Here is a 19,425-nt window from a genome sequence, read left to right as displayed (position 1 = left end):
CGCGCGATATACTATACAAATCAACTCAAGCAAAAGCAGAGACTGTCAAAGGCTCCTCCCAGCGCTCCCACACACTGACTGGAGGAAAATCATTAGCTCCCGCCCTTCAGAACAGTTATCTGAATACACACGTTTTACTACACTGCATCTTTCTCAGTGAATATTTCTCCGATTTATTTGATTTTATCTGCTATTAAATAGCGTATTTTTGATATAACAGTAAAACAGTCACGAAACAAAAAAAAATCAAATAAAAATGGAACAAAAAATGTAAATGTATAATAATTATTAAGCACAGTAAAAAAAATATAGTCACTCTGAACAATTTAATGTGACAACAGTTACAAATAATAATAAGGTTTAAGTATCAAATATATATATATATAATACACATTTGAACCAATGCATGAAACGGGTCGAATGCTACAAAAACATTCAAAGATTGTTTTACTTAATGCTATATAACTCGGCCTATAACATAAATAAACAAAAACAGTTATTTATTTTTGTTTTATTTTTTAATGCATTTAATACTTTATAATACCATGTAGTATATTTGATTAATTAAAAAAAAATGTGTGCACATCATGTACAAGTCTATTTCAAACACATTTACTTACATGCATATTTTAGAGAACTGAAACAGAGGCGCCTTGTGTTAACCTCAAAATAATAATAAACCCTTCAACTTGACGTTCTCCTTTATGTGAGGCACATATCTATCTTTAACTTGTTTTTGTTTCACTTCGAAGTTAAGCAGGTTATATGGTCCAACAGAAGCATGTATCGCTTATGGCGTATAGTAACCATAGGCAGATGCTAGATTTGCCTGTCTGATTTATGTGATTTAATTTGTATTCCCTTCGTATTTGCTGCACCAATTAATCTCATTATTCCTTTATCAACAAATATCATGTTAAACTTTTATTGTCTGCTGATTCCACTTGCATAACTCTATCAGGGGCACCTGCAATCGCTAACTGTGCCCTATCTCTAAATGGGCAGAGGCCAGATTCAATTTCCCTGCTAAGCAAATTCTATCAAATGGCCGAGTCAGAGTTTTGTTTCAATGATTCAGTAGAATGACAGTGTGAAGTCTTGGTCTGTGACCTGAGTGATCATTATCTTCTCTGCTGTCAGCACAAGATGCCAGCTGCAGTCAACACCACTATAATGTCAGCAGAGGAACCTTGAAAACCAAAAGAGCTTACTATATATATGATTGCTTTACTTTAATATGGGGGCATTTCCTTTCAGAACACTGCAATACATGAGCACACGTTGCAGGCTTTTGAGTATTTATGAGCACTGTCCTTAATAGTGCTATTGTTCCAATGTAACGTGTCTTGTGTCTTTACTGACACTATCTGACATGACACTTTAATGAGTGTGTTGTTCTGCTGATTCAAAATCATATTCATCTTAACAAGCCCCACACTAGACCTATATTAGTCTGACATGATAATCACATCATGATGAATGATGTCTGCAAAACTAAGAAAATTTGTAGAAAATAAATTAAATTAAGATATTTTATAAATTTAAGCCTGATATAACAATATACTGAACTCCATGGCCATAACTAAAAGCTAACCTTTAGTTTTCCCTCTTGATCACTGTATCTTTTCTTATTTCTTATTTATTGTGTTTCTTATTTTACCTTATTAGTGTTGGTATATTTGGTATACTTGTGTTCATCTTTATTTGCAAATGTATTCAGTTGCAAATTTTTTCTTTCTTTCAGTCAATCTGTCACTTGTGTGATTTTCCAACAACTGTAACATTGTAAATCTTAGTTTGTGTTATATATTACAACTTAGATCCTAAATGTGTCAATCTGCCATAAACAATTTTACAGGATGGTTTTGATTAATGAGGGCTAATTCCATGTGTTTCAGTGTTTCTTGTTTACTTTTACAAGCCACCATGATGGGACATGGGGTTGGTTGGGTGGTTGTTTGGCACAGGAATTACTGGTTCATTGGATAATGTACAAAAATATAACATCTGAATGTTTGCCCACTTGCCTATGAAAGCCTGTCAAGGATCATACATTAATCATAGCCTATATGTATCATAAAAAAAAAAAAAAAAATCTTGGGTTGGTTGGGACAATTACATAACATAACTTTAGTCATAAATAATCAGAGTTCAGGAAAAAACTCGAGCATTTAAGCTTTCATCTGCACCTAGTTATCTATTAAAGTTTGTTTATGCCCGAGATATTTATCAAAGAATAAAAATTGTGGCACCAACCTCAGGCTAGCAGGATGCATATAGATATGATAATGCTTCTAAAGAAAAGTTATCAAGAGAAGGTCAGTTCTTAATTCTTTTAATTTAGCTACATCTTGTGGTTATACGACGCAACAACACTCACATGATAGACCTACATTTAAATATTTTGATATTTGTAAGCATTTACAAATAAAATATAACAGTACATTTTAGCTGACCAGCTTTTGCTGAAGTAAACAATAATAGGCCTTCTTGAACACAATACATAGGCCTAATAGCCTATATCTTATCAAAAAGGTCTAATTTAAGAGAAAAATATATAGATCCTATTAACTATAATTCTGTTGTAGGGTCTTTAATGGTTAACTCGTGGGCCAAATAAAATGAAAATATGATAGCAGCAACATGTGAGTGTTTGTCATTGAAATAGAAAATCACCTCACTGACTCTTTTGAGTCGGTTCTTTTCATTGAACCGGTTCACACACAGGCTGCTTGAACGGTTCTCTTATGAATCATTATTCTGTTTTTCACTATGGTTTTTCACTCAACAAGTCTTATCCAACTGAACCGAAAAGCATTTGTTGGGGAGATGGGATAATAAGAGCATGGGTGAACAGAGGATTTTACTGATATAGGGCGAAAAGTAGGCTAAAAGTTAGTTCAATAGACGAATAGTTGAGTTAAAAATAAATAAACGCAGTCGTGATAATGATTTAATTGTATGACAGATTACATATAGCCTAGGAACAGATGTAGTTTTAATAATTGCGTCTTTTTTTCAACTAAGAGATGACAATTCATTTTACTGTTGTTTAAAGTAGCCTAGGCTATAGTGACTGTGACCATCCAATCATCATTTTACATTTCCGGCTTTCTGTAGTAGGCTAATTTATATTCTTCAGGTTTGTTTAATAGGTGCCCTGCTAACAGAGGAAATTCTTCCAGTAACGTTAATAGAACGTTCGTTCAATCTGGTATTTAAAGCAACACTAAGTAACACAGTAAGATTTTTTACCTTAAACTAATGTTTTCAAAATCGTTTCAGTGGTTCATCAAGTCGTGACATGGTGAAATGCACTTATGCCACCGCTTTGCGGTCCTTTATCTGATATATCCACGCTATGTAAGATTGCCAGATCGGGTCGAGTTTCTGTAGTCCGAATGAGACATAAGAAAACTACAAATTTGACTTGCTTTACGGCAAGCGTTACAATGGGCTATATGCACGCATAACTTCCGCGTTTGATGCAAGGATGCTCTTGCGTTTCCGGTTGGGGAGATTTAAAGCGGAGGAAAACCGAGGAAAACGGGATTATGGCAGAGTCTTCAAAATTTACTGTCCTCTCGTCTTTGAAACGAAACTTTAATACGTTTAGATGTAATTTTATATATAGTTATGTTTATTTAATATAATAAACAAAGAAGCATAAACAAAATGAGGAGTGTCTGTTTTGTCTGTTTTTGTGACTAACGTTTCTTTAGTATAGCAATAGAGTATAAAAACCAATATAAATTCTCGGTATAGCATTGGACTCTACGATCGGCGGAAGTAATCCAGCATCCTTAGACCTTCACCGGAAATACCGCCGTGCATAGAGCCCATTGCCGATAGGTGGAGCGTACTCGACAGTAGACTACAACTATACCTGTAAGATACCTAGCAGCCGGGTAGCTTTTGAATTGTCATCATGATTCCAAAGCCGGTGCTGGATAAACAGAGAGCATGTGCGTGCGTGCGCGTGCGACAGTAGGATGCGGTAGGCTAAATTATTTACGACAGCAGTAATGGACAATTCCGCTTCCAACCTGTAGGGCGACCACAGAGAAAAAGTTACTTGGTGTTGCTTTAATACCAAACATTAGCACAAAAATGTTATCGTTCATGACACGTTTTTTCTGAAACGTTTTAGATGGACGTTCGTCTTCAAATGTTTTTGTTTCTGAATGTTCACATAACATTCAAAAAGTAGCCTAACATTCACATAATGTTTGCAGGATGATCAAATTGACTGTTTCCGTAATAACCAATGAAAAACATTTTTGAAGAACATTGAGAAATAACGTTTTCATAACTTAAAAGGGAACTTTAGTAAAAGTTCGAAGAACATATTTTTGTTAGCTGGGTGGAATTGTTTCTAAGCTTGTTTCCACCACAGAATAAAACATTTTAAAAGATAATTCAGACTTTTTATCTCACAATTGCGAGTTTACATCTTGCAGTTCTGACTTTATTTCTCAGAATTGCGTGTTTAAGTCAGAATTGCGAGATATAAACTCACAATTGCGTGTTATAAAGTCACAATTGCGAGTAAATATAAACTCGCAATTGCGAGTATAGCCTAGATGTAAACTTAATTGCGAGAAATAAAGTCGCAATTCTGACTTTCTCGCAGTTACGAGTTTATATCTCGCAATTCTGACTTGCAATTGCGAGTTTATTTCGCAATTAATGCTGCGTTCCAGGCAGGTTTTTGAGCACGTAAATCACGACTTCAAACCACGACTCACGACTTTGTAGCGTTCCAGGCCAGTCACGCCAAACTACCTGAGCGCAAGGAATTGTGGTAGCTATGTAAACAAACCATAGTTGTTTTGTATGGTTTCGCGGGCTATGTGACGTCAGACTCAGAGCTCGTAACTGGGAGTACATCGATCTAGTAGCCTACGAGTTCACAGGTGGGAAGTCACGGGTTTGACTGCAGTTCCACAGCACTTTCACGGGTATAAGGTTGGAAAAAACACGGGTTACAGGTTGCCTGGAACGGCATAATTCTCAGAATTGTGAGATATAAACTAGCAATTGCGACTAAAAAATCTCACGAATCTTTATATCTCAGTGTAGCAATGTTCAGGGAAGAAGGAGGCGGGAACGGCGGACAATCAAATTAAAACTTTATTTAAATGAAATAAACACAATACCTGCCAGCAGTCCCTCACGGAACTGCTGGCTACCCAAAATAAAATATAACTACCTGCCAGCAGCCCCTCACGGACGACTGCTGGCTACCAAAATAAAATAAAATAAAACACAAACAAAAGCAGGCCTGTTCCTCTCTCGATCATCCACTCCGTCGCTCCTCCTTTATGCTTCCGCTCCTCCGTGAGAGATGCGAGACCGGTGTGCTTCCCAGGTGCTGCTCATTAGCAATCGCACCACCGGCCTCGCGACGTTCTCTCACGTCCCTCGGCCGTCCTGCTCACCACATACCCCCATCACCCCTCACAGGCCGGGGGGTACACCCGGGCTGTGCCTACTCCCTCCCCCCGGCGGCGATCTCTGGGGGATATGGACCGACGAGCCGAGGGAAACGGAGACGGAAGCACGAGGAGCGACGGACACGAGAGAGGGGAGAGAGGAAAGAAAAAAAAATTGGTCCGGCTCCCACAACGCGCTGCCATCTTGTCCCTCACCAGCTGGGCGATCTCCTCCGCGGTGCCCGGCGGCAACGCTGGATGGCCCTCGTTGGACGCCTCGACGCTGCCCCGCCCCCGGTGGACGGCGACGGCTCCTCGGGTGCCTTGGGCAGACGGCAGGAGTCCCCCGCTCCCTGCTCCTCCCCTTCACTGGCGGATGGCAGCAGGCTCCGGCCCACGGCAAGCGGCGGTGACTCCTCCTCTCCCTCCCGGAAGGCAGCCGCCCCTCCATTCCCAGGCGGTCGGCGGCGAGCTCGGGCGTCCCACCGGCAACTCACCCCAGCGCCCCGCCTCGAGCGTCCATGGCCGCGAGTCCCCCGCTCCCTGCTCCTCCCCTCGGCAGCAATCTCCGCCCAGATAGCACAAGTCTATTTGATGTTATATTTACATCTGGAAGACGTATTTTTAAGAGTGTTTGCTCATCTGCAAGACGTCTATAGGACGTCTCCTGTCAGATGTCAAATAGACGTTTAGAAGATGTCAGTTTAACATGCATTCTAAATCATTACATCTTAAAGACATCTTTTAAACGTCTATTTGACATCTGACAGGAAACGTCCTATACTTTATTTTGTGGGCCAATTTAGTTGTATTGAAACAGTAGGCCTACAATACAAGGCCTAGAGCCTTCTTCTAGTTCAAATAGTCATATTAGTATACTTACTATATAAAGTAGCCTATACATAAAACATACTTGAACTTTACTTAAGTGTACTTAATAAAATTAACTTGAAGTATAGGCTACTTATTTTTTTGTAAGGGTATGATGATGATGTCAGACAGATGTCATCTTCAGAATGACAAAGTCCTTTGTTGCGATATTTGAGCTTTTGATTAGTAGGGCAACCATGTCCCATTTCACCTGAACTCTACAGTATGTTTGAACTTTCACCCAGATAACTCCGTTATTAGGTCAGCAAAACAGGAAGTTGCTGCAATATCCCAAATAGTTGTCATTATTCACATAACATGCTCCAGTCGCAAGTTTAAGGCGTGGAAAGATTAGGCTACTTTAAGCACGAAACCATGAATGTTTCTCACAGATCTCTTAAACGTTTGAGAACTACCAGAATATTGTGCTTAACAGTTGACTGATCTTTGTACACTGGTTTATGTCATTCATATCGTATATGCAACAGTGAATTCCCCTCAGCACACGACCTTTGGACTACATCACTCGTCGCGACGTCATCCAGTCTGTCATCAGAATTCCTTCCTATAAAATCCGGAACAGTCGCTCAATCCTCATTCAAGCAACTGAGAGTCGGTTTATGAATTTTGTTCAGACAGCACAACAGGTAAATAATGCTTTTGGTTACATTTTATTTTAAGGTGGCGTAGTTACATTGTAGCCTACTTACTCAAATAAGTAGGCTACTGAGTAATATTAATTAACTTCATGTACTTACTGTAGAGTTATGGTTATGGTTTGGTTTAGTGTTAGGTACTTGTTGTAACTATGCATAATTTACTGTTTTTACTATAGTATAACGTAATACGTCACTTACCGTGTTTTTTTTTTTTTTTTTTGCTAATATATTTAGACCTTTTATTGTGTTCGTTGTTATCTAACCGTTAAAATTTGTTTATGTGAGATGTTGTGTACTGGATTAAATAACATTTTGATTAAAGTTTAAAGTAGAAGAAAGAATTCGGTGTGACAGAATTCGTTATGATCTTTTGCAGATTTTCTGCTATTACAGTCTGACATGGCTTCTGTGGACATTGTGAATAACCAGGTGTGCCATTTAATCCTCATTCAAACTAAATTAATTTCTTCCTTATTATTAATACTATAAAAAATAAAATATGTTTGTTTGGTTTGAACATCACTTAATCTGTTCATCCCTGTCCGTTCCTTTCTAGAATGTGGTTGACCGAATAGTTCACCTTCCCTTGGTTATTTCCACCTATGGAATGGTGTCAAATGTGTACTGCAACACCAAGAATAACTATCCTTACTTGAAGTCTGTGTGTGAGGTGGCTGAGAATGGTGTGAAATCCATAACCTCCGCTGCTTTTTACAGTGCTTTACCAATCATTGGCAAACTAGAGCCTCAGAGTAAGTCGATTTGTTGTTCAGCCGATTTGAGATCAGGACAGATTACGGTGTGAAAATGTATTTACCAAAAGTTATTGTGTCCCTCTGTAGTCTCTATGGCAAATGACCTGGCGTGCAAAGGACTGGATAAGATAGAGAAGACTCTGCCGATCCTACACAAGCCGTCTGATCAGGTATTTAGTAAACTCCACATTAATACTGTCTAAATGTTAAGCATAAGGAAAGTACCACAGTTTTAAGCACTGTTCTAATGCATTCAGATTGTCAAAGAGGCAGTGACGGGAGCCAAGGAAGCTGTCAGCGGTACCATGAACGGTGCCAAAGAGTCCCTCGGTGAAGTGATGGACCGAACACGAGGGGCAGTTCATGGCGGTGTGGAAAAGACCAAGACGGTGGTTAGTGGACAAGTCCAAACAGTGATGGAGAGCAAGGCAGTCAAACTGATGAGCAACAGAGTGGACACAGCACTGAGCACATCTGAGACTCTGCTGGAGCAGTACTTACCTGAAACTGAGGAGGTGAAAGGTGAGGATAGATGGACCATGTTTTTTTGGTACTAGAATGTATTGATGATATTTAGACTGTGACTTAAAATTGCTCAGCTTTAGAGTAGTTTCTAAAAGATGGCCTCTTTTCTTCCGTATTGTGATGTATGTGTGATGTGTGATTGAAACGTCTTGTTTTTAACGGGACTTGATTTTGTCCATCGGAATTGTTTGGATGGTTGTGGTTCAGTATTGGTCGATCTCAAGAGAGTGACAGGTTGTCCCGCCCTCGTGCAAGTAAACTTGTCATCAGAGAAGAGAAGTTGCTGCATTTCTTTCATCTGTGGAACACAAAGGAATGTTTAAAAAAAATATATATATATCTCAGTGAAAGTCCATGGGGTCTAAATGTTATTTCATTCAATTTCATTGTATGGACGAAAGTAAAAAAAAAAATCTTCAAATATCATTTGAAAAGACATAATTTTAACTAAATTATTTAAAATATATATATATTTGTGAGCTATCCCTTTATTCTTCTATAAAATCCTCTTGCACTCTGAGAACTGCACATATAAGATTCCTCATATCTTGTGATAGTCTTGGGATATGCTTCTTATAAGGTATGGCTTTTTAAATTACATTGGAAGAATATCCTTACTGTATGTTCTGTTTTGAGTGTCAAAAGACTGCATTTAGTACTGGCAATTATTTCCTGAAGTCCATTTTCCTGGAAAAAAAGTATTATTCCCATTCATGTGTGGAACATTAGAATTAAGCACATCTCAAAGAGATCGTTGACAAGGAATCTAAAATTAATTATTGTTTCAAGAGCCTCACTAATCTTTATTTATAAAATCCCAATGGAAATTATGAAATTAACAATTGCATCTTTGTCCTGTTTCTGTGGTTGTCCTTTCAAAATCTCTCAGAATGTGAAGGGAATTACACAGAAGGATTTGAAAATAACAGTGATGCACCCAGTTACTACGTGCGACTGGGGTCTCTCTCCAGCAAAGTCAGGGACAGGACGTACCAGAGAGCTGTAGATAAGGTTCGTAATGACATGCAACACAGTCCAGATCTCCGCTAAACCACACCTTGGATAAAAGGTCAAAATTATGAGATAAAAATTAAAAATGGACATATTAAGTCCTACTTATTACATAAAAAAACGTCTGTCATAATTATGAATACTAAAGATTAAGGTCAAAATGATGACAAAAAGTTGAAATTGTGACACCAATGACAGTCATCATTTTGACATTTTATGTAATAATTGTGACAAAAATGAAATATTTAGAAATTATGACATACCGAGTAATAGTTGTGAGATAAAAATGTGAAATTATGTCATACTAAGTCATAATTCTAACATATCAAGTCATAATAATGAGATGTAAAAAATGAGATAAAAAGTCAAAATTATGACTTCCTTTGTCATGCTTTTTATACTATAAGTGACTTATTAGTATGTCATAATTTGTTTTATCTCATTATGACTAAGTCAGAATTTTGATTTAGTGTGTCTTAATTTTGACTTGTCATAATTATGATTTATCCTGTCGTAATTTCGACCTTTCATCTTTTTTAACCTCATAATAAATGACTTGATAATTTTCATTGCATAAATGAGTTATTATGTCATAATATCGACTTTCTATCTCATAGTTATAACTTAGTATCTTATAATTATGGTTTAATGTCATAATTCCGACTTTTTATCTCATACTGTACATATGATTTAGTATGTCATAATTTCGACTTTTTCTCTCATAATTATAACTTACTAAAGCGTTTTGTTTTCTTATGTGGGGGGAATGGGCTTCCATACAATAGACTGTCTCCTAATGTTATTTCCTTTTCTTATTAGATTGAAAATACCCGGAAGAGTATTGATGTGTCTAACCAGAAGCTACATCAGAAACTGAGTTCACTGATGGGCTGGAAGACTGGGACTCAGAGTCAAGAAGAGAACGAGACAGTCAATGAAGCTGAGGTACCCGAGAAATCATCTGACTGCAAATGATCTCAAAGATACAGTCTGAATTTCACGTTTTTAGAGACGTGAAGTTCCGTTAACATGGTTAAATGCTTGGATCTCATTTTCTCTTCTGCAAATGTTTTTTTTCAATCAGCAAACAGAATCACACACACTGACCATTGCCTACAACCTCAGCCTGCAACTTCAGACCACGTATCTGGTCTTGGTGTCCAGCCTCAAAGGTCTCCCTCAGCACGTCCAGGTCCAGGTGGCCTCTGTCAGCCACTCTGCCTTGGAGGTATACAGCAGCTTCAGAAAGACAGCCGTCATAGGAGATGTGTCCAGTACCATACTCGTCATCAGTCGATCTCAGCTGAGCAGAATAGGAGATTCCATGGATAACGTCATGGACTACCTGCTCAATAATACACCTCTCAATTGGCTCGTAGGTCCGTTTTACCCACGTGTGGCACGCAGTACTTCAAACGGCCCTAAATGTAACAAACAAAGGACCCTTCAGCCTGAAGTGGAGATGCAGTCAGTGAATGAGGACCGATGAAATTTCAGGATATTAAACATTTGTTTATATCTTACAAATATACGTACAATCACACATTCCTGCCAATAAAATCCAGTCAAATATTTTATGTGAACAATCATATATATTAGATAAACAGCATTTTAATGAATAATATTTCTGAAGTATTATCAATCTGTATATGCCTAATCCAGTTAGGCATAAATAGTGCCTTTTACACTATTTAATCTGCTGTCTTTTTATTGTTTTTGTACATTTCTAATAAAAACCTACACTTGCAATATTTATTTTTGTCATGCCTGTTGTTTTGAGGATGGAAATTTCACCTCGACAATAGTATTTTTAATATTTTATATATATTTTTAGTATTCAATATGTGTATACAGAACACTACATGGTGTAATGGACATTTGGTTTTGGATCCACAAAATTTCTATGTGCTTAAGATGTGGTCTCCAACTCATTCCATAATCCTCATCTTTTTTTGTGTCATTCTTTTGTGGATTTAGTTTTTAAGACTATTGTCTTGAATCTTAATTTTCAGGTATACCTCTCATGCTGCGCATTTGGTGAAAAGGCGGATAACCTTTTTTGCATCATGTCCGATTTCATCTTTTCAGATCTGGTATCAGAGCCCGATATGCTCTATGTGGAGGGTTTGGAAAACTCTGAGAATGATACAGAGCATCATTTACTAATCAAACATTCAAGTTTTATAATTATTTTGCAATCCAATAAACCATTAAGCTACACTTACACTCACCGTCACCCACACAGTGGGTGGGTCACAGCAAGAAGTGGGTCACAGCAAGTGGGTCACAGCAAGAAAGTCCCAGGCAATCCTTGGCTGAGTCAGGAGTTTTGTTCTTCTCGGTGTCTCCCCTGTTGCTCTGGTTTCCCCCCATCAGTCCAAAGACATGCAAGTGGGTGGATAGTATATGCCAAAATTGTCCTGTGAATGTGTCCCAGAACTCTCAATGCTTGTGTCAGGGCATCCGATTTTTAACTTTCCTTTCCTTTCCTAAGTCACCTTTAAAAATATATGGGATTGTTGTGGATATTATGTATAATAGCTTGCAATTGAAAAAGTGGCTTGTATACAGACGTCATTTTTAACCTCATTCTAGTATCATATTTCATGTCAGATACTCTGTAGAACATTTCAGACCTCTCCAACTCAAAATTTTCTAATGACTGATCACATTTAAATTTTATTTATTTAATTGAATTTCTGTGAACTTAATTTTATCAATTGTGGCAACAGTCTGTTAACATTGGATCGATCAGAAATAATAAGTTGAGCCAATGGAAAAATTTGGTTTACCAAACCGTGTAGTTGGTCCAAAATTAAATATTTTACATTTTAGTAGCAATTGTTTCACGAAAAGCATAAATACATTAAACAAAATACAAAACACAGACAACAGGTTTGACATTTACATCTTAAGCACAATTGGAATCAGAGGATAATAGGCATTGCATAAATATTCTTGTATATTTATTTTACATATTACTAGATATTAATTCTGTCTTCATTAACATTTATTTTAACAATTCAATGTACAGTTAAATAACCACAAAAAAATCCACACAAGTTTCAGGTAATCACACATTAATTAATACTTGGCTATCTATGAAAGCTCACTAGACTAAGACATAGAATAATAGACTTATAAAGTACAGTATGTAAAAGAACAATTGACCTAACTTGTTCCAAAATAGTTCAATTAAGAGTTAAAATGGTATACAATAAAGGTTTCATTTGTTAACATTAACGACATCAGTTAACATGAACTAACATTTTATTTACTTAATATTAATTTTAACATTCACTGTAAAAAGAAAGTTGCTGCCTTAAATTTTTAAGTACAATCAACTTGGATGTTTAAGTCATTGTAACTTAAATTACATTAAACTGTCGTTCTTTAAAAAAAGTTGAAAATTGCTTAACTTATTTTGATGAGTTAAAGCAATGTAAAAACATGTTTGTCATAACTTATTAATCATATTTTTTTTTTACAGTGTAGCCTACATTATCAAAAAAAAAAACATTGTATCTGTTAATATTATTAATGGACCTGATCTAATGAACTAGGGATGGACAGTTGCATTTGTATTAACTAAATGTTAACAAAGATGAATAAATAACGAAACAAATGAATTGCTCATTGTTACTTGATGTTAATTAATAAATGGGAACCTTATTTTAAAGCCTTTAAAATGAAATTAAAAACAATTAAAAATCAATTTCAATTCATTTGAAAAACATTAGATGAAATGATAGGAAAAGAGTAATGAGGCTTAGTGGAGGCATACTCATTGTGGCTTTACCTATGTGAGTCAGAGTGAAAGAAAGAAAGAACAAAACGGTCAGACACAGGAAATTTTTCCTTTCCAATCAAAGGTATGTTTAATTAAAAAAAGCTGTCAAGTAACGATTACACTATCTGTACTGTGCTTACCTAATGGAGAATGTCTTTGCAGAGCATTTGTTTCTTTTGCTAGCACAGGTTCTACAATTAAGAAAAAGACTGGCATTAACACAGTCTTACAACAGGCCATAACAGGTCAAATAAATGTTCCAAAAGGGTTTTCACAAGCGATGCCATAGAAGAACAGTGAACCGTTCTAAAGAATCTTTTTCCATATTTTGTGAAATGGAAAGGTGCTATGGATATTAAAGGTTCTTCAGGGAACCATAGAAGCCAATAAAGAACCTTTATTTTTAAGGGTGTAATGTACTGAAGAAAAGTTACCTGTAACTGCGACCTTCGTTGTGCTGAGCGCCAAACCCTGTGAGTCTAGAACTTTGTATGTTCCGGCACTGCTGGGCGTAACCGCCCTAAAAGTCAACTTGCCGCCTCTCTCTTTCGGATAACCTTTCTTGCTTATGTCTGCATCTCTTTCCCACAGGACTGACCAGCTGGTGTCATTACTGTTTTGAAAAATCACTTGCTCAGCTTGATGCGTGTACAGATCCAGGATCAGCTCTTCTCCAGGCTTCACAGACTTAATGGTCTTGTGATCTGGGAAGAAACAAGCCAGCATCAATTTAGATATTCTGCTGCATGCTATATAGAAACTGTAAGTATTTTGACATTTATGTATTGCCCCCATTCTATTCCAGTTTAAATGCTCACTGATACCCAGATTTTTTCCAAACACGGTTGCGAAAGTTTTGCCTTTGATACACTTACAGTGAGGTGTTAAAATTGTTAAGTGTTAAACTCTCACCAATAACTGCAAGTTGGACGCTCTGAATGAATACTCGGTTCTTGATACTTGATTCTCCAACCACCAGGTAACTCTCGTAAATGCCTGCATCGCTGAATCTGACATCCCGCAAGAACAGTGAGCAGTTTCCCCTCATAAGCATTTCCTTAGGCACATCCGCCCGGTCTATGTAAGCCTCTCCCTGAAACAGCTCCTCTCCCATTCGCTCGAAGACTGAATCCCTTATGGTCTGCCACTGAATGTGAGGCGTGTGAGCTGTTTGCAGCTGATATGCCACAGTACACGGAAGCACAGCCGGCAGACCAACCTTTGATGAGGTGCGGACAACCGTTGAGAGGGGAGAGGAGCCTATAGGTATAAATTATTATATGAAAAAAGCAAAAATGTGTATAAATAACTTATAGGCCTACTTTTATCATTGTCTACTTACCAACACAAATGAGAAGCCATAGCATTAGAATGGCCGAAACCCTGTAAAGAAACGTTATTAGAGAGATTTAATTCCCTTAAAACATATCTAATGGATATTAGAGGCTGACGGTTACGACTGATTGCAGTTAACATGGAACGTTCTCGGAACATTCTGACAAGGTTCATTCAAAGTTATGAACAATCATTATTCCAGTAACGTACACAGAATGTTCATATTAAGTTATCATGTCTTTAAATATTAAACATTCTCAAAACATTAGCACAAAAACATCCAACATCCCTTACAAAAAAATAAGTATACTTCAACTTAATTTGATTAAGTATGCTTCAGTAAAGTTCAAGGATATTTTTAAGTAGCCTATATTAGGTAGGCCTATACTAATATCAATGTACTTGTAAGTGCTACTGTGAGGTTTGGACCATTTTTTTTTTTTTACAGTCTATGGTTTCCTTTGAACCCGTCTTGCTCCATCAGTTTCAGTTTGCAGCAGCTGCGTTGACGCTTTTAGCTTAAACGAAACTTACCAGTAGTAGCCAGGCTAATCCTGTAGGGAAGGCTGCAGTGTATGGCAAGCCGTTTTAACATTTAATCATTTAAACTGACTATAGCCTATTTATTTTCATGCTACTAGTACTTATTTTTTAGATACTAGTATCTATTCCATTAAGTACTAGTTGCCTACTTATTCAGTAGCTATAGGGCTTATTCTTTAGATACTAGTGCTTATTCTTTAGGTATAGTACCTTTTTAAAGATACTAGTAGCCTACTTATTCATCAGATACTAGTTCTTATTTATTAGATACCTATTCAAAAGACACTAGTACTTATTCATTAGATTCTAGTGCCTATTAAATTGGTAGGGTTAGGGTTAGTAATGAATAATGAATAACTAATGAATAACTACTAAGTAATGAATAACTACTAGTATCTAATATATATGTACTAGTCACAATTGGAATACATACTAGTTAGAACTTAATAGTTGATATCTGAATGACAGATTATTAAATTAAATTTTTTTTTTTTAAATTAAATTTGTAACTAGTAACAAAAGAATAGTTACTAGTCACTATCGAAATAAGTAGTATTTAATAGGTACTAGTATCTAATTAATAAGTACTAGTATCTATTTAATAGGTACTAGTATCTAATGAATCAGTATAGTATCTAATAATAAGTACTAGTAACTAATGAATAAGTACTAGTACCAATTTAATAGACACTAGAATCTAATGAATAAGTACTAGTGTATTTTTAATAGGTACTAGTATCTAATAAATAAGAACTAGTATCTAATAAATAAGAACTAGTATCTAATGAATACTAACTATCTTTAAGAATGTACTAGTACCTAAAGAATAAGCACTAGTATCTAAAGAATAGGCACTAGTAGCCTACCTAAAGAATAAGCACTATTATCTAAAGAATAGGCACTAGTAGCCTACCTAAAATATAAGCACAAGTAGCTAATGAATAAGTACTAGAAGGCTACTTAATGGAATAGATACTAGTATCTAAAAAATAAGTACTAGCATGAAAATAGATAGCCTACTAGTCGGGTTAAATGATTAAATGTTAAAACGGCTTGCCATATGCAGTGACAGGACTCAGGACCGCAGAGGGTTTTTTTATATTTATTTTTTTAAGCAGTTTATACTATTTTATAGCACTTACCATTAAATTATGTGTGCTATTCGGATTATGCTACTCAATCAAGAGACACGTTTAAAAAAACCAACAAGCGATGACGATGTTGATTCGAACTTTTACATTTTAAGAATGTGACAATTTCCTCAGAATATCACCTTGTATTCTAATGTGTTGCTATTAAAGAGGTTTCTCACCTGTTACTTCTGTCCATGTCGCATTTGTGCAGGCTCCTGCTAGGCTGCTTCTGTCAGACATTCTACTGTAAACAGCTCAGCAGAGGCGTTATCTACAACGTTCTCTCTCTCCATTTCTCAAAAACGAAACTTATGCTGCATTAAGGATTTAACCGTCGACCTTGATTTTTCCCTTGGCTAGCCCAAATTTCATATCAACACATTTGGTGAATGGCTGTATCTGAATATAATCATTTGTCAGATTTAATCAAGTCAAAATAGTTTTGAGGTTGATCTAATTTATATCTTTAATGGAGGATTTGTGGAGTAAAAACAATGTTTTTATTTTTAAGTGGAAAGATACAACAAGACAAGTCAGAGCTATACCTCCACCATTGAGTGAGCCTGCGCCTCACATGTGCTCAGTCAAAAAAGTCTGGACACACACTGTCTGCAGTTTTTAGCATATTTGTGAATTACTGGACATGAGTGAGTGCTCAATGTTTCAAGATAAATGTTTTAGTTCGTTTAATCACACCATCCATTGCTGTTCAAAAATAAAGGGATACAAAATGTTCAATTAGTCCCTGGTTGTTGTTTCTATATGTTGGATGTCAATCTAGCAATAGCTACTAACTAGACCTATGTGTATCTGGACAGAATAAGGAATAAACGTTGTCCCCTGCCAAGTAATTTACTCATGTGTGTTAACTGAAATAAAAATAAAAACTCTGTGAAAGAAATGATAGAGAAGATTCTTGATGTTAACATCCCATTGTCACCTTTACTCTTTCTATTACATTTATTTCCTAAGGAGATCAAGTTAAAAAAGAAAGAGTTTATATTTATAAATATATGCATCCTTCAAGCAAAACGGCTTATTTCTTTAAATTGGAAGAGTATTTGTGCACCAAGTATAGGACGTTGGCTAAAAGAAATGGTAACAAATATGTCAATGGAAAAGATGACTTATATTTTAAGGGACAACTATAAAATTTTTGATGGAGTTTGGGGACCTTTCAGATCATTCTTAAAATGTGGTAGACTTGGAAAGGTGTTAATAAAAGACTAAGAAAAGAGGAGGTATAGAATAGCAATTTAAAATACTGAGAGGCTGTTTTTTTTTTTTTTTTTTTTTTTTCTGGTTTCCTGTTACATGGAAATGTATTTGTTCATGTGTTTAGTTCAAAAGCAAAAACAATAATAATAATAAAAAATTGGTAAAAAAAAAAAAAAAAAACTCTCTTCATTTTAAATGGACAGCATTTAAATTGTGTCTGGTTTTATTGGTGTCATGTTCATGTTTCATATCTTTTATTTTGAAGTTTAGTCATGGTCATGGTTCCTGTTTGTCATGTGATTCCTAATGTGATCATCATGTGCTTCCCTAGTCTCGTGTTGTTCTCATTGGTTGTTCTGGTCATGTGTCCTGTTTTCTCATTAGGTTCATTGTTTGATTAATCACACGTGTTCCTTGTAAATCATTACTATTAGTCTGCTGAATCCAAAATCGACCCTATACCCTCAAATAGGGCGCTATTTGTTTAGGGAGCGATTTAGGGAGCGATTTCGGATTATGAAATATGAGAGCTGACCTGCAGAAACCTGAGATTCTCGACACAAGCTTCGATGCCTCGATATCAGGCCCTAACCACTAAATGCTCATGTTTATGCTTAAGTCTACGTTTATGGTTATTTTCAAGTCAAGTTATATTTGAGTTAAGTTCTTTAAGTTTCACATCAATAAACTGCACATTGGTTCTTCACATTTGCCTTCAGTGGACTATTACAATTGGGGTCTAAAAAGGTTAAAAATGTAATGATCAATAAGCATTTTAAAGATTTATATGTACATTAATTATTTAAAACTATACTATCAGTAAATCATACGTATACAAATGAACTAGACTAGAGCATTTATTTCCATTTCAATGGATGGGAACTGGTAGAAAGAGATTCAGCTTAAAAGATGCCTTATCCTGTGGCTCCTCTAGTGGGCAACATCAATATCAGCCTTAATCTTTTAGTTGAAATGGCTGATAGTTTAGAATTTGCTGTTAGCCTCCTGAGCATCATAAATTCATGAAAATAAGCATGTTTGTTGAGAATGACTTGTTCTTCATATGTACAAAGGTTTGAGAGTTTTTGGACTTTGCACACAAGATTATAGACAATAGTATTAATGGGTCATATACCAGACACATATAAAAAATTGTATCTCATACCTAAACTGTTTAAAAGATCAATATTCTTTTGATAACCTTTTATTAGCATGGTCTAGAGCTGATGTGTTCAAAGTTTGGTGAAGGTCTGATAAACTTAGGAGGAGTTCAAAAAAGTGTTTCTTTCTTTCTTTTTTTAAATTGGAATGGCGGCTAAAGTTTTAGATAATCATAAAAGTTAGATTTACTATTAACCGAGCCAAAAGCAAGGATTCAGAAGAAATAAGAATACTTTTTTAAATTTAATTTAATTTGGTTATTAGCTAAAACACAATGTCGCTTAGTATAGCACCACCATGTGGCTGATTTTCACATAAATCGTTACACAAAATTATTGTGTAGAAATGTATCAATTTTTGTAATGGTAGACCATTCAGATGCGACATTATTAGCTGTTAAAATTGATTGGCTGGTGGCGGCCTAGTTTTTTTATTAATTTTTATTTATATTATAGGATATGTTAGGATGTCTACCAAAGAAGATGCATACCAATTTCCACGTTCTTGAATCATATTGCGGAGTTATAATGAATATGTTTATTTGTTGTAGCGCTCCCTATTGGCAGGATTTTCCGAAACTTGGTGTACGCCTTCAGAATGTCCTGTTGTCTATGGGTAGATTTACACGACAACAATGCACTAAAAACGGAAAAGCTTTTCCATTGCATTTTCACGTATAACTTTGTCAAACCGATTCCCATTCACACGGATCCGCGAAAACGATTAAAACATTTTATTCTGCTACCAGACCAGTAGTTGGCGAGGTTACTTTGTAAAGAAAACCTATGCGCCCTATAGACTAAACATGTAATATGCATGCATATAACGTCAACGTTTTCACAAATTTGTGTTTTTATAGTTTATGCAGAGACAAAATGGTATTGTTTTAAAAAATTTGAAATCCTTTTTCAAAAGTTTGCGTTTTCAGGCCTCCAAAACGCTGTTCTCGTGTAAATGAATGGCCATCAGTTGACAAGTGTTGTGTAAACG

At 36.1% G+C, this 19,425-nt stretch overlaps 2 protein-coding genes across 3 annotated transcripts; one reads left to right on the top strand and one right to left on the bottom strand.

The window, feature by feature from the left end:
* Nucleotides 1–7,249: 7,249 nt before the first annotated feature.
* Nucleotides 7,250–11,006, top strand: plin2 (perilipin 2). The gene is given in 7 exon segments (XM_056243193.1): nt 7,250–7,393; nt 7,521–7,716; nt 7,807–7,889; nt 7,977–8,241; nt 9,155–9,255; nt 10,075–10,200; nt 10,340–11,006. Coding segments are annotated over 7 exon segments (1,320 nt in total). The 3' UTR covers nt 10,745–11,006.
* Nucleotides 11,007–11,676: 670 nt separating this feature from the next.
* lgals17 (galectin 17) lies at nt 11,677–16,271 on the bottom strand. Of its 2 annotated transcripts, none has more exons than XM_056243206.1 (6): nt 16,236–16,271; nt 14,388–14,428; nt 13,958–14,305; nt 13,480–13,749; nt 13,186–13,236; nt 11,677–11,753 (listed from the first exon to the last, which is right to left on the bottom strand). In XM_056243206.1, the coding sequence occupies exons 1-6, from the start codon at nt 16,250–16,252 to the stop codon at nt 11,710–11,712; spliced, it is 771 nt and encodes a 256-aa protein (XP_056099181.1). In that variant the 5' UTR covers nt 16,253–16,271; the 3' UTR covers nt 11,677–11,709. The 2 variants fall into 2 exon arrangements, with proteins under 2 accessions (XP_056099181.1, XP_056099180.1); XM_056243205.1 differs by lacking the exon at nt 11,677–11,753 and adding an exon at nt 12,670–13,054.
* Between the last annotated feature and the right edge of the window lie 3,154 nt (nt 16,272–19,425).

This window comes from Rhinichthys klamathensis, unplaced genomic scaffold (genome assembly GCF_029890125.1).
Source record: "Rhinichthys klamathensis goyatoka isolate OS25496 unplaced genomic scaffold, OSU_Roscu_1.1 h1tg000781l_1, whole genome shotgun sequence".
Lineage (NCBI taxonomy): Eukaryota > Metazoa > Chordata > Actinopteri > Cypriniformes > Leuciscidae > Rhinichthys > Rhinichthys klamathensis.
The sequence above is the reverse complement of the archived record's forward strand: the minus strand, read 5'-3'. Positions and strand labels throughout refer to the sequence as shown.

Bases quoted from the DNA above. Each gene is read 5' to 3' on its own strand.
- lgals17 (XM_056243205.1), bottom strand. The intron at 14,306-14,387 runs GTAAGTAGACAA...TTATACCTATAG, and splicing joins ATGGCTTCTCATTTGTGTTG to GCTCCTCTCCCCTCTCAACG. The intron at 13,750-13,957 runs GTGAGAGTTTAA...GTTTCTTCCCAG, and splicing joins CGTCCAACTTGCAGTTATTG to ATCACAAGACCATTAAGTCT.